Source organism: Primulina huaijiensis, chromosome 8 (genome assembly GCF_012295235.1).
Source record: "Primulina huaijiensis isolate GDHJ02 chromosome 8, ASM1229523v2, whole genome shotgun sequence".
In the NCBI taxonomy this organism is placed as follows: domain Eukaryota; kingdom Viridiplantae; phylum Streptophyta; class Magnoliopsida; order Lamiales; family Gesneriaceae; genus Primulina; species Primulina huaijiensis.
Genome location: NC_133313.1, coordinates 14634703 through 14658405, shown reverse-complemented (window position 1 = coordinate 14658405; position 23703 = coordinate 14634703). Strand labels below are relative to the sequence as shown.

The following is a 23703-nucleotide window of genomic DNA, read 5'->3' as shown; positions in this document are numbered from 1 at the left end:
GACATCAACCCCCGAAATAAACCCTAAAATGATGTGTGAAAATTTCCCAAACCATAGAAGACATGATACTAAAATAATGGTTTAAAAATCATGGACAAGCGTCTAGGCACTGGGCCTTGTTGCGCTGCCTAGCGCTTAGCACCGCGACGCTAGCAGGGCCACACCACTAGAGTTGCAGCGCCGCAGCGCTAGTGTTGCGCAGGACGAGTTTATACACTGTGTAGGAATATCATTTATACACTGTGTAGGAAATTTGTGTGGCCTACCAAGCACCCTCCCATTGCTTGGAAAAAACTTTGTCGACCAATTGAGGATGGTGGCATGGGATTGAAGAATCTGAAGGCTTACAATGAGGCTTTGATCTGTAAGACTTTGTGAAAAATTCATATGAAAAAAGATAGTCTCTGGATCAGATGGGTGAATCATACTTACAGTAGATTTGGGGATGTTTGGCAGTGGGAATGGATAAGAGATGACTCGCCGTTGATAAAACAGATTATGGGCCTCACAGATGCATTGGTTCGAGAAATGGGTCGGTAGATGCGGCTGTTACATGCTTGGACAGTTGGTTCTGTGGGTAATGCAGGGATCGGTCGAGCGTACAAGTTCTTTGCACATTCGGTAGGGCGATGGCCTTGGAAACCTTTAATCGTGAAATCTTTCGTCATACCGAAACACATGTTTGCTCTTTGGTTGTTTGCTCATAACAAATTCCTGACTCGTGATAGGCTTGGATTTGTCACTGATAAATCGTGTGCACTATGTAATGCTGATGTAGAGTCTTTTGCACACCTATATTTTCGGTGCAATGTTTCGAGCAGAATTTGGGCAGGTGTCCGTGAATGGCTTTTAATGAAAAAGATTATGGGTGCTTCGACTGCGGTCCTGAGAGCTTTTAGAGGTACATATCGAGGAAATTCAACATTGAATAAGATAAGATGTGTGGCATTGGTAGCAACGGTCTATTATGTGTGGAATGATAGGAACAGAACTATATTTGAGAGTGAGAAACCGGAGGTGGAAGGAATAATCAAGAGGATTAAGATCTTACGTTTTCGATGTATTCCTAGTGATATTGCAGTTGTAGATGGCTTTTAGCTGCATGTTTTGGAAATGGATTTCGTTATGATTTTCCTTCCTTGGGTATGCCTAGAGAAGCTGTATCTGTACTAAATTTTTACACTTATTAATGAAAGTAATTTCATTAAAAAAAACTCACACAAACGTCCCAAAACAACGACACACATACATCGCAACAAAACCCATAAACACGAATTTTTGATACCAAAACACTTCCTACGACTTCTAATGCAACCAAGTGCCTAATGACACGAAACGAAGCACCAAAAACCGTCCAAACATCATACCCAATAAACCTAAATGCAACAGCGATTACCCGACGGTTCCCAATGAAGCCTGCAACAAACGATACTCCAGAACACGTTTCATAAAATCGCAGTTTGAGCAGTCCCACAAAAATAATCATAACTAACTCGTTTCTTATCCAAAAATTTCGAATTTACTGATAAATCAAAGGTATAAAAAAGTACTACATTTTATATGTTGAAAGTTTTTCAAGAAAATTAACTGAAAATTCACAGTAATCAAAATGACAACAAACTCGATTTTTGAGATCTAAAAATCGTTTCAAAATCAATCCAACCATTTTTGCTCAAACTCTTGCATAACATACATGGATTTCTCATACAATAAACATTAAAACAATTACTATGACGAGATCGTTGTAAAAACGAAAGAATATACATGCTTTTAATCTTTAAAACTCACGAAACGACGATACTGAAGCGGAGAGATGCGAGGGTTGATCCGAGACGAATTGTGGCGTGACTTTGCTGCTAAAAACAACGCGTGAAATGAAAATTCGAAGAGGAGGATGGCTGCTGGAGAGAGTAACAAGAACCCTAGCTACCTTTCCAAAAACTATAAAACAAACACAATGAAATGTGTGTGTGTAAATCGTGTGTGCGTGCGTGGAAATGCGTGTGTGCGTGTGTTTTAATTAAATCATGGGGAAGTAAAATAGCTTAATTAGTAATTAACATGCTAATTAAAAAGGTTAATCCAATATAACTATATATCTTCCCCTTAATTTAATAGCATCCCTAAATTTGAAATAAAATACACATGTGTTAAACTTTAAAAGATTAAAATCTTAAAATCACTTAATAAATTAAATTAGGCTTTAAAATTGCTAAAACTTAATAAATCATTTAAAACGCCATTTCTTGATTTGAAATAAAATACCACATTTTAAAATAGCCTAAATCGTCGTCGGTATTCTTTCCTCGATCCCGCATCGAATATTCGCCTGAAACATGAAACTCAAGAAAACATTTTAACGTGCATCACACAAACATAAATAATTTAAAATAATACAAATTCATAAATCATGCATCGTTAAAAATCATTTTTAAATTAAATAAATAATTTAGCAATTTAAAAAGTGCATGAGTTTTACGTGTACTTATTTTTGGGCTCTACAAGGTAAGTCTTAAGCTGAGTGGGTTTATACATATCAATTATATAAATCAAAGTCTTCTAGTGGATCCTATCCGAGGTGATAGAAGGGGTGACGTAGGAGCGGTTGAAGTCTCCGAACATCCATAAACATATCCTGTGTTATTTAACTGTTTAATTATTGTTTTCAAACTGATTTGATCAGTTAGAGCATCCGTCAGTTCAGTTTCCACCATAACTGAACTGATATATGCCAACAATTGATTCTCTTAATCTTTCAGTTATTCAGTTGCACAATATATAAAGTATATCAGTCTTTCTTAACGATGGATTACTTCGAGTGTTTTCCGCTTGATTTATAATCAAACTCGATTTAATTCATCGGTGTAAACATTCTTAGAACACGAGCTATTACAGATCATTGATTTATTGTGTTAAAAGCACCTCAAAGGTGCCGAGCACACGATCCATCACTCTCTTTTCTGTATATGTGAGTGATTATGTGTGCATGTGAGTGAGAATTTATATGAATACAACACAAAAATGTTCTCACACACTGAGAGAAAAATGCTTTTAAACTGAGCTGACAACACTTTGAAGTGTTCCCACAAATCTTGGTTGATTGCTTCTATAAGCATATATGAGTTGAGCGTGACCTTCTTCTTCTCTCTTTTGTTTTTCCACACACTTCTGTATTTTTTCACACTTTTCTATTTCTTTGTTGATGGTTTTTGTTTTGTATATATAGAGGCAATGAGACCGTACACCAAGACTTATCCAATATGTTCGTTGCAATTTGAATCCGTTCCTCGAAATATGTCTGTACTTTCCGACAACCATTTTGGAACGTTTTGCCTTTAAGCTCTGCTGCAACGTCCATTATTGTCCTTCGACTGGACAAAAGCTTTTCCTCAATGCGCACAGCTGGATTCCATTGAATAAGCTTCTCGTGTTCTGCAAACTGATTGAATCCTAACTGATGTTCTGAATTGGTCAGTTAAACTGATCTTGAACTGGTTTGGTGAAATCAGTTGGCTCGTCAGCTGAACTGATTTCACTGCTTCAGTTGAACTGGTCAGCTGGACTCTTCATCAGTTGAGCTCTTCATCAGCTGGTCGGGCTTCTGAAGGTCTTCTGTTGAACTGCCTATCAGCTGGTCAATTAGTTGAACTAGTCTTTTGATATATTAATTGAACTGGTTCAGTTTGGACAATTAGTTGGCGCTTTCAATTTGCGTCTCGATAGCTTCAGTTTTGGCTCGATAACTGATCAGTTCGAATCCAGATCAGTTTCAGCTTCTGCGCACTTAGGTAAATTCATTAGAAACAAAATAGTAAGTTTTGTTAACATCAAAATCAAGATTGCGAACATGAAATGTTCCAACAATCTCTCTCTTTTAATGATCACAAAACTTGAGCAATTAAAGCGATTTAAAATTTTAAAATGTAAAACTGATTCTCCCCTTTTGTGAGAATCAAAAACATTTAAGACGATTAAAAATAATTTTTCAGTTCGAGGGATAAAAAATCTTCTCCTTAAGAACTTAATTTAAAAAACGAGTTGAAAATATTTTTCAGTTCGAGGGATAACTTTAAAGAAAACTCTCCCTCGAGAACTGAATTAAAAACGAGTTTAAAACATTTTTCAGTTCGAGGGATAATTTTAAAGAAAACTCCCCCTCAAGAACTGAATTAAAAACTCCCCCTCAAGAACATAATAATTTACGCTATTTAATAAAGTTTTAGCATCTTTTAACATTCAAGCAGTTTAGGCAACACATTAACTGAAAATATCAGTTCAGTTACATTCAAACCAACTGGATAAATATGATGTTTATTTAATCAAATAAGCGTCTCTTGTATCATACATTTAAGCACACCAACATGTGTAAGGGAAATGCTACTACAATAGCAAATGTTAAACAACAATATCAGTCATTTTTACATAATAGAACTTAATATACCAATAACTGGTTACCTTGAATACTTTGAAATGCTGCATCGATCTTGAGTCTCTTTTTGCCAGAAAAGCAGCTAATTTGCCTTGTACTTGATATCTGTCCTGTCTAACTGGTCGAGCTAACTCAAACTGGACTCAACTGATGCTGAACCGCATTGATCATATATTTTGATCTGATATGACAATGAAGCGATGGTATAATACTGATGATTAAGCTCCTAATCATCCAACATTTCAGCATAGCTGGGTTTCGTCTGTTGATCAGCTGAACTGGTAGGCTGGCAACTGAAATCTTGTCCACCGATCAGTTTAGCTATCCTGCTGTCAATTGAACTCAAAACCCTGCAAGTTGCTAAAACAACAAAATCCGGAGTCAAGAGAAGTGGCTACAATGTTAGTTGCAGATCCAACATTCTTCTCTCTTCCTACGGTAAACTCATATAAAATTTTAAGAGGATTTTGAAATCCATATTAAATGACATTTTTAAACATATTTTAAAATATCAGCTTTCAATTGTTCTTCTTAGAACAGCTAGCTCTGATACCAATTGAAGGATTGGTTCGGGCACCTACGAAGGTGCTTCAAATACAATATTCTCCAGAAGCTTCAATAGCTCGTGTTATAAGAATTTAAACACCGATGAATTAAATCGAGTTTGATTTTAAACCAAGCAGAAGACACTCGAAATAATCATTCGTTAAGAAAGCTGACTAATTTGAAAGCCTTTTAACTTGTGTAAACTGAATAACTGAAATAAGGGGAATCAGTTCTTGCATATATCTATTCAGTTATGGTGAGAACTGAACTGATAACTGCTCGAACTGATTAAATCAATTTGAAAACAAAAGTTAAATATTTAAGTATACAAGATATGTTTATGAATGTTAGTAGTTTTTTCCTGATTTTTTTTTCATAACATCATAGAATCAGACTAAGTTTATGCTCCTTGACCACTTATTTATTTATTTAATTTGTACCATATGTTTCTCTCTTTCTATTTTTTTTATGAGAGATAAATGGGTCGTATCATATAACTTTTAAAATTACATAGATCTTCAACATCTTCTTTTTTTTTGTCTTTTTTTTTTAATTATGAGGAAATACCAATTTTTTTTTTCAAAATAAGAACTTAAGATCTAAACAATAGATAGTCTCTCTCATGATCAATAAAGGCTCGAAAACTGTTTTCTCAATCCTCTCCACTTACTCACAAAATATGTGTGAGTTTCAAATTTTAGGCACTCTTATCAGGTATATCTTGGGCCATATACTTTAATAACTGATCTTATCACAATGGTTAATCACTCAAAAATATTTCTTAAATCATATTTTTATAGTGATCAGAATATTAAAATTGACATTTTTTCAAATAAAAAATTAAACATCCTTAGATAAATTAATACATTCTAATTTAAACCTTTCAAACATGTAATGTATGATATTTTTTCAAAAATTACAAAGATACAAACAATAAACATGGTGTTATTTTAAAATAATATTTTTTAATATATATATTTTTGTAAATTTTTTATTTAAAGTTTCTTTTTATAAGTTTGTTCTCCCTCCAATTAGAACATGACATTGTCCCTAATGTCAAAATAACTACTAATAAAGAGTACATAATGAAAGATATATCACCTGAAATTTTATTGAAGATAACAAACTGAAACAAACACAAACCAATCCACGACTTTTGAATCAATGGTCCAACTTTCTTTTCTTGCTACTTAATTACAACCTATTGATCTTTGTTATCATCGGATCAGGATTATGAACAAAAGCTTCCAAATCATCAATTAATTGGTCGGTAGTCGAAGCAGAGATGAGCATCTGTCGTGAATTTTCTGAAATGAAATTCTGTTCCACAACTTTATCAAGAAATGTCAACAAACAGTCATAATAATTATTGATATTCAACAAGCACACAGGTTTATTATGGATATTAAGTTGTGCCCAAGAAACAGTGTAAACAATTTCTTCTAATGTACCAAAACCACCTGGTAGTGCGATAAAAGCATCAGAATTTTCAATCATTTTGGTAATTCTTTCATACATAGTAGAAACTTTTAATTCATCCCCAATCGTAACACCTGTAATATTTTCTTCAGCTAAAGCAGCTAAAGTTGTAAGAACAATACCCGAAACCTGATTACCTCCAAGATTAGAAGATGTTGAAACAGATCCCATTAACCCAATATTACCTTCCCTATATACCAAGTGAATTTTTCTCTCAACCAATATCTTTCCAAGATTATCCGCTGCTTCTACAAATACTTCATTTTTTCCAGGACTTGACCCACAAAATGCACAAATAATTTTCAATGTTTGTGTAGAGGATCCAGCCATGTTTTTACTTTCTTTTTAGTCTACGAAAATAGAGAGAAAGATGAGAGATTTTATAGGGGTAATATGTTATCATGACAAAACAATGGGTCACAGCTATAAGCAGAATAAACAATAAAAACAATAATGACACACATGCATATAGACAGTATTGTGATTGTGGCTCACAATTTCCCTCTGTTTTACGTCCAGAAACGGCTTAAACACCCTCTATGAGTCGAGGATATGCTTCCCATCCAATTTTCTTATAAATTGACAAACAAGGTCTTTTTTAGTCAGATTACCAAGACTATTACAATGACGCTCATCTTGGAATTATTTCCATAATCGGAGAAGTTCAATATGCACGTGTCCACTAGAATGCGTCTCAAGAGTCAATAAGATGCTATCTAAAGACTCCTTACTCAGCTCATTCTTAATGAAACCAATTTTAGCTTCTCTGTTATTGGAAACACATCCCAAAGATCTGCATCGTTTGTCACAAGTCCATCTTACATATTAATGACAAACCCCTAACCTTTTGGCTCTTCGTTTTTTCGCATAAGTGTTTTTTCCTAATCCAGGAAAATATCGAATGAGCAATGACTGTGGAACTTCTCCTCCTAATCGGACCTTAGCTTCTATTACATGACAAATATCTTTAGGAATTCTTTTTTGCATTAGCAATCTCAATCTTTCACACCTTCCTACATAAATTTATCTTAGAACATTTTTAGAAACAGAGAGAAAATATTTACAAACTTTTGAGAGAATTTCATCCAATTTGAAAAGAAAAGAAATGATTTTTTTTAATTTTTGTATCAGCAATTATGGGAAACTTATTTAACCGACTATATGAATCACGAAGTACCGTTATCCACCATTTAACCGGAAAAATAAAAAGATTAAGGAAACCTAAAATAAAAACAAACAAAATTAAATGCAACACAAAAATTCAAGGATCGGAAAGGGAAATAAATTCTTTTTGAAAGATTTCATTTTCTAAAAATGGTTTAAGCATTTGTCCATTTACTTTAAAAACATCACCATTTTTAAGATTTTCAATGTCCACAGCTCCATAAGGATACACGTGTTTTATAACATATGTGCATGTCCATCTTGATCGTAATTTTCCTGGGAATATGTGAAATCAAGAATTATAAAGCAAAACTTTTTTACCAATCTCAAATGATTTTTTAAGAATTGTTCTATCATGAAATGATTTGATTTTTGCTTTATAAATCCTTGAATTCTTATACGCGTCTTTCTGAGTTCATCAAGTTCATTAACTTGCAATTTACGCAATTTGTTGGCATCATCTATGCATGAATTAAAAGTTTTGATCGTCCAATAAGCTTTATGTTCCAATTCTACAGGCAAATGACAATGTTTTCCGTAAACTAACCTATAGGGAAATATATTCAATGATGTTTTAAAAGCTGTTCGATATGCCCAAAGTGAATCATTAAGTCGCAGAGACCAATCTTTTCTATTTGGGTTAACAGTTTTTTCTAAAATTTGCTTTATATCTTTATTAGTTAATTCAACTTGTCCATTGTTTGAGGATGATAAGGAGTAGTTACTTTGTGAGTAATACCATATTTTTTCAATTAATGAAGCAAATTGTTTATTAACAAAGTGAGTTCCCTCATCACTTATCATGGCTCGAGGAATTCCAAATCTACTAAAAATATTTTCTTTCAAAAATTTGATGACGATTTTATGATCATTTGTTCGACATGGAATTGCCTATATCCATTTGAATACATAATCAACTGCAACTAAAATATAAAAGTATCCAAACGACGGTGGAAAAAGTACCATAAAATCAATTCCCCAACAGTCAAAGATTTCAATTTTAATGACAGGATTCAAAGGCATCATGTTTTTTTTTGAAATCACACCAAATTTTTAATAATTTTCACAGATCTTGCAGAATTCGTGGGTGTCTTTAAATAAAGTGGGCCAATAAAATCCACACTGCAAGATTTTTGCAGCCGTTTTCTTTGAAAAAAATGTCCTCCACATGCTTCTGAATGACAAAATTTAATGACACTACTTACCTCATTGTCGGGTACGCAACGTCGAAAAATTTGATCTGGACAATACTTGAACAGATACGAATCATCCCAATAAAAGTTTTTTACATCATTCAAAAATTTTCTTTTATCTTAGGAACTCCATTGCGGTGGCATTTTTCCTGTCACAAGAAAATTTACTATGTTAGCAAACCAAGTTGTAGTAGTAACTGAAAATAGATGTTCATCAGAAAAATTATCTTTAATTCATGTCATTTCGCAAGATGATCCTGTTACTGGTCTCGATAAATGATCGGCTGCGACATTCTCAGTTCCTTTTTTATCTTTGATTACAATGTCAAATTCTTGGAACAACAAAATCCATCGTATCAGTCGTGGCTTTGCATCCTGTTTGGTCAATAAATATCTAATAGCAAAATGATCAGTAAACACAATAGTCGTTGATCCAATCAAATAAGAACGAAATTTATCTAATGAAAATATTACAGCAAGTAGTTCTTTTTCAGTTGTGGAGTAATTCATTTGAGCATTGTTTAAAGTTCTACTTGCATAATATGTCACATAAGGCTTACCATTTCTTCTTTGACCCAAAACTGCACCGACTGCTTAATCACTCGTGTCGCACATGATTTCAAATGGTAAAGACCAATCAGGAGGTTGCATGATAGGAACTGATGTTAAATGTCGAATGATTTTATCAAAACCATTTTGACATTCTTGAGTCCACTCAAATGTTGTGTCTTTTGCTAAGAGATTACAAATGTGTTTAGAGATTAAACTAAAGTTCTTTATAAATCTCTTATAAAATCCAGCATGTCCCAAAAATGAACGAATTTTTTTAATGGTTTTTGGAGGGGGTATATTGACAATGACATAAGCTTTTGCTTTATCAACTTCAATTCCATGAGATGACACGACATGTCTCAAAACAATCCTAAAAGTAATCATGTAATGACATTTTTCTCAATTTAAAATAAGACATTTTTACTCACATTTTTTTAAAACTCTCTCCAAATTTTCAAGACAATTATCAAATGTATTCCCAAAAACAGTTAAATCATCCATGAAAATCTCCAAACAATTTTCAACAATATCGCTAAAAATGCTTAGCATACATCTTTGAAATGTTGCTGGGGCATTGCATAAACCAAATGACATCCTTCTGAATGCAAATGTTTCAAAAATACATGTGAATGTAGTTTTATCTTGATCTTCGAGTGCAATGAGAATTTGATAATAGCATGAATATTCATCAAGAAAGCAGTGGTAGGGATGACCTAATACTCTTTCTAAAATTTGATCCAAAAATGGTAATGGAAAATGATCTTTTCTAGTGGCGTCAGTTAATTTTCTATAATCAATACACATCCGCCAACTAGATGGGACTCGATTTGTTAACAATTCACCTTTTTCATTTTTTACCATTGTGATGCCAGATTTTTTTGGAACTACTTGTGTTGGGCTTATCCACTTACTATCAGAAATAAGGTAGATAATTTCAACATCAAGAAGATTGAGAACTTCAGTTTTCACAACATCTTTCATGTGTGGATTTAATCTCCTTTGTGGTTGTTGAGATGTTTTAGCATTTTATTATAAGTGAATTTTGTGAGTGCACATTAGTGGATTATTAATGCCCTTGAGATCTTTTAGTTTCCAACCAATTGCATTTTTATGTCTTTTAAGCATATCAACTAATTTACTTTCTTGATCACTTGCTAGTTTTGAAGAAATTACCACTGGATATGTTTCATCTTCTTCAAGGAATGCACTCTTCAATTCTTCTGGCAAGGGTTTTAACTCCAATATGGGTGGTTCATCTTTTTTCTCATATTTTTCCTCAAATTATTTATCTGATCCTAGTAATGAGTGATACCTGACAAAATCATCAAGATCAATTTCAATATTTTCTTTAACAATATCAATTGAACAAATATCTAATTGGTCACGAGGACTTCCTTCTTGAATGTTTTCTTCCACAAGAGTTTCAATAAGATTTTCATCTTCACTTTCATCTCCTTTGTCATGTGGATGCTTACAAAGATTAAAAACATTAAGCTCCAAGGTCATGTTACAAAATGACAACTTTATTATTCCATTCCTGCAATTTATGAGAGCATTAGAAGTTGCTAAAAATGGACGACCCAAAATTAAAGGAATTGTATTACAAGCTTCGATAGGTTGTGTATCTAAGATTATGAAATCGACAGGATATACAAAGTTATCAACTTGGACCAACACGTCTTCTACCATACCTCTTGGCAGTTTAACAGATCTATCGGCAAGTAAAAGTGTTACCGAAATAGGTTTTAACTCGTCTAGAATGAGTTCTTGATAAACTGAATATGGAAGTAAATTCACACTAGCTCCAATATCGATAAAGGCTTTTTTAATCTTTCGTTCTCCAATAATACATGAAATAATAGGGCAAACAGGGTCTTTGTATTTCAAAGCATTATTATTTTAAATGATTGTACTTACTTGTTCTGCTAAAATATCTTTTTTTTTGACATTCAATTTTCTTTTCATAGTGCACAAGTCTTTCAAAAATTTGGCATATGATGGTACCTGCTTTATTGCTTCTAATAAAAGAATATTTACTTTTACTTGTTTAAAAATATCATACATATCAGAATTCAAATTTTATTTTTTTGTATTTTTCAATGCATGAGGGAATTGTGGTGACATTGTCTGTCGATCATCCTCTTCGCAAGTTGTGGGTTTTACTTCCTTATATTTTGGAGTTGATTTATCATCATCTTCACAAGGTTCAAGAATGGATTTTTCCACAACCTTACCACTTCGAAGGGTAATAACAGATTTTACCTGATTCATCTGTTGAGTTTCAGAAATTCCATTTTGTGAATGATGATCCTTGGGATTAGGCTGTGATTGTGAAGGAAATTTACATTTTTCATGAACATCAAGTGCAGATGCAAATTTAGCAAGAGTATCTTTCAAATCTATCATGGTTTGAGCAGTTTGAGTATTGATATACTCTTGTTTTGTAATGAAAGAATTCAATATATCTTCCAAATTCTTTTTAGGTGGAGGAACATAAGGTGCATAATTTTGAAAATTTTGTTGATTTTGGAAATGTGGTTGTGAAAATTGTGTAGCATTATCATTCCTACAACTAAAATTTGATGATTTCGTCAACCTGGATTGTAATTTTGAGAAAATGGTTCAAAATTTGGCATTTTGAAATTGTTTAAAATATTGACTTGTTCATGGAGACATTCTTTAAAAGAAAGCAAAGTGGGACAATCTATTGTAGAATGATAACTTGTATAACATATGTGACACGAATTTCTTGAACAGATTTTAATTATCCATTCTTTTTCAATTCAAGTGCCTCAACTTTTCTTGCCAAAGAGGTAAATCTAACTTGGAGATCATGTTCATCCTTGAGGGTGTACATACCTCTACTAGATGTGGGAGATTGAATCTTGTTTGATGGTTCGATTGTACCTATAGTGTCTTAAGTTTGAGCATTTTCAGCTAATGAATCGAGATACTCAATTGTCTCGTTTGGATCTTTATCTTCAAATGTTGCATTACACATAATTTCAACCATTTGCCTATCTTTAAGTGTTAAGCCTTCGTAAAATTGCGAAACAACTCTTTAAATTTCAAAACCATGATGTGGACAAAGATTAAGCAATTCTTTATATCTATTCCAACACTGATAAAAAATTTTCTCCTTGTTTTTGAGTGAAAGTGATGATTTGCCTTTTGAAAGAATTTGTTCTATGAGATAGAAAAAACTTTTTCAAAAATTGTTGTTGTAATTCATCACAAGTTCAAATGGATCCCGATCTATGTAGTCAAGTTTTAGCTTTATCTTTTAAAGAAAAAGGAAAAAGCTTAAGTCTAATGATGTTCATGCTACAATTTAGATCATTATATGTGTTGCACACTTCTTCAAACTCTCGTAAATGCATGTATGGATTTTCAAAATCTAAGCCATGAAAGTTGGGTAAAATTTTGATAATACCAGGCTTAAAATTGAAATGAGATGCATCAGGGAAAAAACTAGACATGAAGGTGCACTAGTGCGTGTAGGATTCATGTGATCTCTAAGTGTTTTTCATCTATCATGTTCTTGTTGAGATTGAATTTCATCTTCATTTTCCTGGATGTGTTCTTCGGCCACGTTTTGTGAAAATAAAGGGTTATTTTGAATGAATGAACCATTAAGTGTACGTGACCAAATGCTCATGCAAATGCAAAAGAAAAAGAAGAATAACACACAAAAGAATAAAAATTCAAAGAGAGAAAAATAAACTATAAACAAAATTAAATATACTAGAAATTAAATTATAGTTTTCCGGTAACGGCGCCAAAAACTTGATGCGACTTTGATTCTTGCACTCCCAAGAGCTGGTTGTCCACAAGTAGTATAATTCGATGAGTCCGAATATCGTATCCAAAGGGAAGCTAAGGTAATTACAAGTCACTACAATGTCTTTTTGTTTTTTTTTCTTTTAATTGTTTGAATCTTTAATTGGTAATTTTTAATCGTTCAAATTTTAATTTAAGTAGTTGAGATTAGAGGATCCACTCTTGGTATTTTAATAAAGCTAACTTTAATGAACATCATTGAAATCAACTTAATATAATGGTTCCAATATATTAAATAATCATATTTATATTATGTTATATATTATTATCTTATAAGTATATAATATATATCAAAAATTATAAATGTTGTCAAGTTTTTATTGTGCTATATATATATTTGTGAAGACTAAATCAATGTTCACACTTTAAATGGTTGGTAATACCAAATTAACATTTAAATGGTATCAAGAAATTAATATTATAATATATTCATATATAATAAATCAAGACATCCACTTTAAATGGTTGTTAATACCAAACTAACATTTAAATGGTTCCAAGAATTTAATGTAACATATAGCAACAATAAATCAAAACTCTCACTTATAAGTAGGATATACTAATGCTTAAAAAAATAAATATAACATAAACAATAAATAATGATTAAATAATATAAAACATAGATTATTACCTTTTAATAACCTTATAATCATACCAAGAGTTTCATCTTTTCATATCAACTTTGGGAAGTTACCTACTCATTATTCAAATTATAAAACTTTGAATATCAAATTAACATGCTACTTATATTTAAATGAAGAAATAAAGGAAAAAAATAGAGAAATATTATGAACTCAAGATTTTGTTCATAAAATGAGGAATATCTCAATTCATTACAATGCACCCCTATTTATAGCCAAATTTGGGGAGACAACTACAAATAAAATATTATTTTTTTACACATAAGTCTTCATTAGTGTTCCAAGAAATTATGTCATCATACACATCACTTTTGAAAATCTTTGCATCAGAATTTTCTTTTCCACATAAAACAAAACATGTAGATAATTGAGTTGTTTGAATTGTGGTATTTTGTTTTTACCATTTGACTAAGTAATTTGAGAGATATGGTCTAAATGCTAGAGCATGATAAAACTTTCACTCCTTTGGTAACTTTATTTGTTGCTTAATTTGATCCCAATTGTGAGAAATTTTTTATCTAATGCTTGTCACCAATATTGTTGGTATTAAAATCAACTTTCTACAGGTCCAAGAATCATCATAATCTCATTTGCAACGCCAAGGTTATTCTTGTTTTATCGAACCTATAAAAATAATAAAAACTTATAATTACACAACAACTTATATTTTATACAATTTATTATAAAACATATAATATTTAAACATTTAATGAAACAAAAACTATAAATTTATATTATAAAATATTTAAATAATGTAAGATTTTTTATGTTTATCAAAGGTAGATATTGCAAGCATGCCTATAGAAATATATTTTTGAAATAAAAATGCGCATTCCAAGATTTAGCTTAAAAAAAAAATTTCTAGCATTAGTTTAAGCAGTAGAGGTTACAACAGTTTTATACATTCTAATATAAAACCATATTTTAAACATGTAAACATGCTTATCACATTTAATTAATGCAATTAAATCAATTCAATTAGTCATTTTTTATTTTTTTTCCTAAATTTGCATGCTGTTGGATTACGTTATTGCATTTTGGACCTTACATTTTCGTACCCAAAAAGTAGAATGTGACGACCTGTTACTTAAAATAGTACTACTTTAATATTTGAGAAAAAAATTAAAATTTTCTTATTAAATAATTTATTATAAGTATAACTCTTAAAATATAATTGATGGATCGGTTCAAACACCTGCGAAGGTGCTTCAAACACAATATTCTCTATGAGCTTCAATAGTTCGTTTTCTAAGAATGTAAACACCGATGAATTAAATCGAGTTTGGTGTTAAACCAAACATAAAATACTCGAAATAATACTTTTTTAAGAAAGCTGACTAATTTGAAAGCCTTTTAACTTGTTTAAATTGAATAACTGAAATGAGGGGAATTAGTTCGAGCTTATATCAGTTCAGTTATGGAGAGAACTAAATTGATATCAGCTGAAATGATCAAATCAATTTGAAAACAATAGTTAAACAGTTAAATACACAAGATATGTTTGTGGATGTTCAGAGACTTTAACTGCTCCTACGTCACCCCTTCTACCACCTAAAGTAGGATCCACTAGAAGACTTTGATTTATACAATGCTTTGTGCAAATCCACTCTGCTTATGACTTACTATACTGCCTAACTGAACTCCTAGCCTAGACTGAAGGCAACACCTTCAATCCAACACTTGTTTAACGTCTATGTGTTGAAGACTACATACACAAGTTTAATGTCTTCGTACAAGACTCACTCAGCAATTCAATACGCTCAACTTTCAGTGATGATGTGTGTGCGTGTGTGAGAACTGATATATGAATACAACACGAAAGTGTTCTTATACACTAAGGGAAAAATGCTTCTAATCTAAGCTGATAACACTTTGAAATGTTTCCTCAAATCCGGGCTGATTGCTTCTTGTAAGCTGATGTGCATTATGTGTGCCCTTCTTCTTTCACATACTCATGTATTGGTTTTTGCACACTTGTATACTGATGATCTTGGTCTGGTATTTATAAAGGTAATGTGACCGTATACCAAGACTCATCAAATATGTTCGTTGCAATTTGAATTCGTTCCTCGAAATTTGTCTGTACTTTCCGACAGCCATTCTGGAACGTTTTGGCTTTAAGCTCCGCTGCAACGTCCATTATTGTCCTTTGACTGGACAAAAGCTTTTCCTCAATGCGCACAGCTGGATTCCATTTGAATAAGCTTGTCGTGTTCTGCAAACTGATTGATTCCTAACTGATATTCTGAACTGGTCATTTGAACTGATCTTGAATTGGTTTGGTGAAATCAGTTGGCTCGTCATCTGAACTGATTTCGCTGCTTCAGTTGAACTGGTCAGCTGAGCTCTTCATCAGTTGAGCTCTTCATCAGCTGGTCGGGCTTCTGAAGGTCTTTTTCTGAACTACCTATCAGCTGGTCAATCAGTTGAACTGGTCTTTTGATATATCAGTTGAACTGGTTCAGTTTGGGCAATCAGTTGGCATTTTCAGTTTGCGTCTCGATAGCTTCAGTTTTGGCTCGGTAGCTTTCTGCGCACTTATGTAAATTCATTAGAAACAAAATAACAAGTTTTGTTAACATCAAAATCAAGATTGTGAACATGAAATATTTCAACAATAATTACGGTCATCACGCATCTTAAAATAAAGTTAAAATTAAAACTTCAATGTTTGAATACAAAAATAATAAAAATCCCTAGTCAAAACGACCACAATAATTTGAAAAAATCGAGCATAACGTAATAAGTTTCAATGAACTAGCCATTAACACAGACACATAAAATCAGAGTAAATAGTTTTAAAACGTGCATAATAAAAAAAAATTCTCGTGAATTACAAGCTCCTCGTGTTTGCGCTGCCACTAGTCCGAGCCTGCTCACTGGTCACCACCTCTCGTCTCCTCAACAACATCATCTGCATCGATCAAGTATAGTGAGTTTAAAGACTCAACATGCATAAACCGCGAATAACAAGTAATACGTAATAGAAATTTATGCAATTTAACATAGTTTTTGCATAGCATAATATGAGCATAAATATGTATAACGCGTCTTTCCTGCATAAACATTTTCATAAAATCATATTTTTCCAACTCGTCATACATAATCGAAGTCGTAAATCATTTTGCGTAGAGTTTTATTCAATGCAAGTGGCCCATAACATAAATCATTTGATCAAACTAACCACAGTACTGGGCCGGCAGGGGTCGCCACAACCCTTGGACTAGATGTCCACTCCCTAACATAACATAATTCCCTTGAAGAGGTTGGAGAGGTTTTCGGACACGTTCTCCAGCTTCCAGACCCGTAACATAATTGGCCACAAGACAAATCACATACCTCAAAAATAATTATTATTTATGAACATTGTGGACCTGGTTGGATCGTCCTCAGACATGCTGCCACAACGTCCTAAAATAAATACCAAGACAACCCCTAAAAGTGCATTCGGACACATACGACTCCCGAATTAAATAAAACAACTTAGGACGTACCAATCAACTCGGAACTCGACCCACATGTAAAACACATCCCAACCTACTTTCCAAGGCTCTAAACCAGCCCCGAACCATGATCAAACCCCCGTTCCATGCACAACGAACCATATAACACAAGTTGTCCAAAAGAGTGACGCTATAGCAATTATGCATAACGTACGACTTCCTACCGATTTCAACTCAAACCAAGCCCTAGACTTGACCCCTAAACATCACTTACGACCCTGGTTTGATCATTTCCAGCCCAAGACACACGCACAACCCCTAAACTAAACCCGTGACCCCCCACCTACGCGGTCCCCTTCATGCTCGCAACATAGAAATCACGACTCCAGCCCTTGCTGCCCAACCGGACCCTCACCGATCTAGACCAGGCTTACCTCGAGACCCTAAGACCCCACATAGACCCTAGCCACGAGCCTTGGTCTATCCATGCACTGAACCGCACATGAAACCAGCGATCATGCCCTTATGCGAGGGTATGCGCTCTTATCATCTTCTGCTATACCAGCAGCTTTTCGGCTCATCCCGGACTACCTAATGACATCTAAACACACCCCATAACATAACCATATATAGCAGCAATACTTCGGATCGGCCAGTGAAGCCGGAGATCAAAAAATCGAGAAAACAAAGAAGTTCTTACGTATTATATATCGGAAAAATTTTTAGTAACGTTATAACATTCATATTATCAAACCAATAAGTTTTCATGCGTATTTTGTATCAAAATATAGTAAGTAACATGATCAATGTGTCAAAAAAAAGTTTAGACATTGCTTTGCATTTTAAACGCACGACACCTTAAGTTCCTAGATTAGTGACTAGAGCTTAAAGCCGACATGGGGGAAAACGGAGGCTGAACGGAGAACGGTTTGCTGCGTTTTCTTGCCTCAAAAGTGACTAAAACAATCAAGGAACATAAGTGATAATCGCCAATGGATACTGATCGCAGAAGAGAATCCAAAAAACCAAACCCTAGGTTGGAAATTTCGGCCGAGTGTGTGTGTGTTTAGTGTGTGTTCTATGTATGTGTTGTGTGAGGTGTGTGTTGTGTATAAATTTAGGGATATGACTCTTATATATACTTAAAAGTATTTATTAAGTGCTTTAGGTTAATTACCCAAAGTTTTAAATGCCAATAATAATAATTAAGTCCTCCAGCTTTTAAAATTTGACCATTTAAGAGTCCTTAAAATCCTAAATTGTACCCATAAAATAAATACTAATCAATTTAATTAATTAATACATAAATTGTAAGGTCCAGGAATTTAATTCACGTAACCTGAATGTATGCAATCTAGGGATTTATTTCATTTCGTGTTTAAATTATTTTCGTGCATTTTATGAATAATTATTGCATGATAGGATTTATTTCATTAAATTTTAAAAGTTCATGCATTATGGTTTCTAGATGCATTTCGCGCTCGAATGAAGAACGGAGACGGGGGAATTTGCAGGAAAATTATTTTATTATAGGATTGATTTTTATTAATTAATATAAGGTGTTTTAAAGGTATTTTTCAAGAAATGGGCTTTGTTGGTTATTTTTAACCGCCAGAGCATATTTTTCAGCGGTACACGAATTTTCTCGAAACGAGAGACTTTTTGAGTGTTCGGGTATTATTTTCAAAAACTTACCAAAACGAATTATTTTTCGGGATTGTGTTTGGACTTAATGGACTACTTTAAAATTTATTGGGCCTAAAACTCTTTTTTTAACTTTAAAATGACAATTAAGGCCCATTAGCTTAATTTTAATCTATATAATAATACCTAAACACTCCCCTTAACCTAATATTCTTGGCATAACCGACACCCCCCTCCATTCAGATTATCCCCTCGGTTTAAACACCTCCCATAGCTGCAAAGCTTTGGCCACTTCTTTTGCTTGCAAGAAAGATTCGCCCGGCACTCGTTCTTCGATCTCCTCGTGTTTATAACATCAAGGCACGCCCCGTACTTTTATTTTTGCATCACATACGCTGTATACATGCTGTTAGATGTTTCTTCGTGCGTGTAAATCTCGATCCAACACCATGCATGGAGATCGAATGATTTGGTTGCATTTCTTTCATTTTCTGATCAACTACTCACGTCTTTTTTTATGATGTGCAAGGGGCTGTGGTTTTTGGTTGTTAAGGGGTTGTACATGGTGGCAAGGGGTTGTCCTGGGGTTTAGAATTGTTGCTGGTGGCTGCAGGTTGAAGAGCCTAGAGGAGTGCTTCAAGGGGATGGCTCGGTTCTTGGGGTAATTAGCGTGCAGGGATTAGCTAGCAACGCAAGGACCTAGCCGAGCCTTAGACCAGGCTTGGAAGGGTTCAACACATGCTAGAACCAACCCCAAATGCGGTTGATCGGGAAGAAAGTAATTGGTCTCGGGATGGGCGATTTGGGAGAACATCGATTGGGGTTGAGCTGCGGCTTCATGGGAGTGCAGCCGTGAGTTCCTTAGGTCCAGAGGGGTACTAGGGTGGCCTAGGGTAGGCTGGCTCGCCACTGGTTCCACCGGTTGTAGGCTAGAGACGCAAATATGGAAGGTGGCAAGTAGGAGCCGTAGGATATGGGAAGTGTTGAATTGTCCAGTAGCTGGTGAGGGCTGTTCGTACGGTTTAGGGTATGGTTTTGGGAATTCTAGGGCCTTTTTTATGTTTTTAAGGTGTGGTAAAGAGTTGAGAAAATTTTGATTAAATTTCGATTCGATTCGGGTTAAAACCGGGACCCCGGTCCAAGTTTTAAAATAAATCGAATAAGTTATGGATCAGGCTCGAGTTTACGTCTAGGAAAGTTTATAAATATGTTTTGGGATGTTTTAAGGAGTTTTGTAAGCTTCGGGTCAAATTTTAGCGGTCTAAGGGTAAAACAATAATTTTGGGTTTCCAGGGGCAAAATTGTCATTTTGCATCCGGGATGAGATTTTGGTCCTGGAAGCGCCATGAGCACATTTTTTTTATCATGTTTTAAATGTTTAGGCATCACGTTTATGATTCTTATGTAATTATAATAAATACGTTGCATGCTTGGTTTAAAGGAAAAATTATGTATATGCATGCTTTTATTTAAGCGGTGAATATGATGACACGTTTTGAAGGAAGAGAATTGGTTGTGACTGACGATGTATATGTATACAATGACATGAGATATGATGAGCTGAGACCAAGGCTCAGTGGACGGGTAATGCTGTCGCTGATGTCCACGCCGTTCGGTACCATGGTTATAGGTAGATGGATCCATCGAATAGAGCTGATACGATAGAGCTGATATGAAAGTCACAACTAAATAACTGGATTCAATTGAAAGAAAATGTATACGTATATGATTATATGAGATGACATGTTTTGACATGATATGATTTTACACGACACGTTTAAGTTCATGATTTTAAGTTCACGATATATATGTGGAGTATGGTACTTTTCACTGCTGTGTTACGTATATGTACTTGTTATTCCTGGTACAGGTGTGTTGAGTCTTTAGACTCACTAAGCATGTGTGATGTAGGTGAGCCTGATGATGAGGGGACTGGAGGTGCCGAACTCTGAGTAGGCAGATCTGATGCGGTGACATGACCCGAGGACCACATGTTTCCGCATTATGATTTATGAGATTTGAGAGGATATGAACATTTTATACGTTGACGATTTTACGATTTTTTTTATTTGCTTATGTGTACGTATGATTTTGGATGAGTTGGATATTTTAAACTGCACTATTTTAAAGTCAAATGTTTAAGATCATTTTTTTAAATGTTATATTTTTTTGTAGAGTTCACGCATGCAAAACCTTTAAATTTTATTTCGAAAATGCGAGCTTTTATAAAAAAAATTTATTTCCGCACCTTTTAAATGAGTAGACGTCACAGTTGGTTTCAGAGCAAGGGTCTTGTATAGGGTTGTGCCACTGCCAGCTTCTGCAGCTCAGTTTTCAAACCTCAAGTCTGTAAGCTTTTATGTTTTAAATGTTTTAAATGATTTACTGTTATCACCTGCATGTTAATATGATTTACGCTTTATGATGATTTACTGTTCATGTTCTGCTTTTTCGATTTAAAGATTTATTATTTTAAAAACTAGATTAATTGCATGATAGATTACATTTATAAATTGGACTGTATTCAGATATGCCTCCTAGACGTGCTCCTAATATAGACAGTCAGGATGAGATTCCTGGAGGAGGCAGAGGACCTCCACCACCACCGCCAGGAAACCCAGCTACCTGAGTACTTGAAGGGATAGCGAGACTCATGGAGCAGGCCCAGCTAGGCCAGCAGGTACCCCGTCAGCAGATAGATGTTTTTGAGCAGTTTTTTCAGCTTAACCCGAAGGAGTTCGGGGGTACCACCGATCCATTCGTGGCAGAGGGATGGATTAGGTCTCTGGAGTTACATTTCGAGTACCTACAGATGAGGGATGGTGACGGGGCCAGGTGCGCCATCTATATGATGAGGGATGACGCGTCCCTTTGGTGGGAGGGAGCTGCACATGCAGTGGATGTGGCTACACTCACTTGGGCCTGATTCAGAGAGATGTTCTTCGAGAAGTATTTTCCGGGTGACGCCAGGGGCCGCCTGACGAGGGAGTTCATGAGTCTTCGGCAGGGGGACTTAACTGTGGCGGAGTTTATCTGCAAGTTTGACATGGTGCTGGAAAATAAATTTTGGATGTTCGACAAACTAAAGGGCCAAAAGATCAAATTAACTGATCGTATAAACTAAAACATAATCGGACGCCTCAACTGAATTCAACCAACTGATCTACGTAACTGGACGTGCAGTTGTGAGCTTTATCAGCTTCTACCTTTCAGTTGACCTATCAGCTGAACACGTCATCAGTTGAAAACGACAACCGACAAATAGTACAACAGTCTGCAACTGTTAGTGGGAACACCGCATTTCAGAAAAGGCGCAATGTACTATTGGCAGAGGAATTTTAACGTGGCACATCAACGGATAGAAAGTTTAAACCGCATTCAATATTACCGTTGGAGGGAAGCCTATAAATAGCAGAGAGAAGCAGCTGAAGAAAACACGAAACTTTACAATCAGTTGCGAAGAGTGAACAAGCAATCTTTCTTACTGTTAGTCTGCTGAAATGTACGCTCATGCTTATCATATACATTCATAGCTGTTAGGCTATCTTTCGAGCACTTTGGCACATTTTGATTACTGTGAAACTTGATCCTAGAGGTTAGTTGTGCTAAGTTTTTTAATCGAGTAAATTGAGTTGTAAACTAAGAGTTTCAGTTTTTGCATTGTTAAGTCCAAACTAAAGTGGGTCTGTACAAGTCTTGTATTGATCAAAGTCTTTTAGTGGAAACCCTATCTTCGTGATAGAAGGGGTGATGTAAGAGTAATTAAAATCTCCGAACATCCAGAAACAAACCTTGTGCATCTATTACAAGCTTTTCAGTTACTATATTCTATCTTTGAGTCAGTTATATTCCGTACTTAACTGTTAACTAACTGTGATCGATTGACAAGATTTTGAGAATCCGTTTCTCACCAAACGGATTCAAACATGCGACGAAAGAGTTAAAAACAGTGAGTGTTTATTTAACCCCCCTACTAAACACTCCTTATCCTCTAACTGATCCTATCACAGGGCTGCCATTTGTGACCATGATAGCGAGAGATGCCGCCCAGAAGCTGAGGCATTTCTTAGATGGATTGAGACCTACTCTTCGTTGGTACGTCATGCTGATGAGGCCATCGCCTGTGCTTTTCAGGCGGAGCAAGCTCTGCGGTATATAGACCATGAGATGCAAAGGAAGCAACATCAGTCTCAGTCCAGTTCCCAGCCGCCGAAAAAGCAGTTTACTAGGCCACCGAGGCAAGAGGGGCAGCAGAGGCCCCAAGGGCAGTTTAGGAGGCCACAGCAACAGGCAGCCATGCCCTCAGTGCAGCGAGTTCCACTTCGGCAAGTGCATGTGGGGGACCTTTAAATGCTTCGTTTGTGGACATGAGGGCCATAAAGCAGCGGATTTCCCTAGGAGCCAGGGCCCCACTACTGGCCGAGCTTACGTGATGCATGCCGAGGAGGCCGAGGCAGAGCCAGACTCGACACTGATTACTGGTAACCTTTTTGTTTAAGATTTCACTTTATCGCATAATTGCATGGATTTTATGCTTGCATGATGATTAAATTTCGGGATTGATAACATAGAAGGAATTAGGATGCATGCTCTACCTATTTGGGATGAAGAATATAATTTTTTGATTTGAGAATTTTAGAGACCCATTTGTAATAACCGATAATTTGAGGACCTAATTGCTAAAATCGAGAATTTTGGAATTTGAATTAGAAATTGAGAAAGGGTCATATTGTAATTTAGAAAAATTGAAGGACCCAAGTGCAATTTTCGAA

At 34.8% G+C, this 23703-nt stretch overlaps 1 protein-coding gene across 1 annotated transcript; it reads left to right on the top strand.

Moving 5' to 3' along the window:
• Positions 1 to 540: 540 nt before the first annotated feature.
• On the top strand, positions 541 to 1098 carry LOC140982094 (uncharacterized). The gene has a single exon (XM_073448507.1). It carries the CDS (start codon positions 541 to 543, stop codon positions 1096 to 1098), a length of 558 nt encoding a protein of 185 aa, XP_073304608.1.
• The last annotated feature ends 22605 nt before the right edge of the window (positions 1099 to 23703 follow it).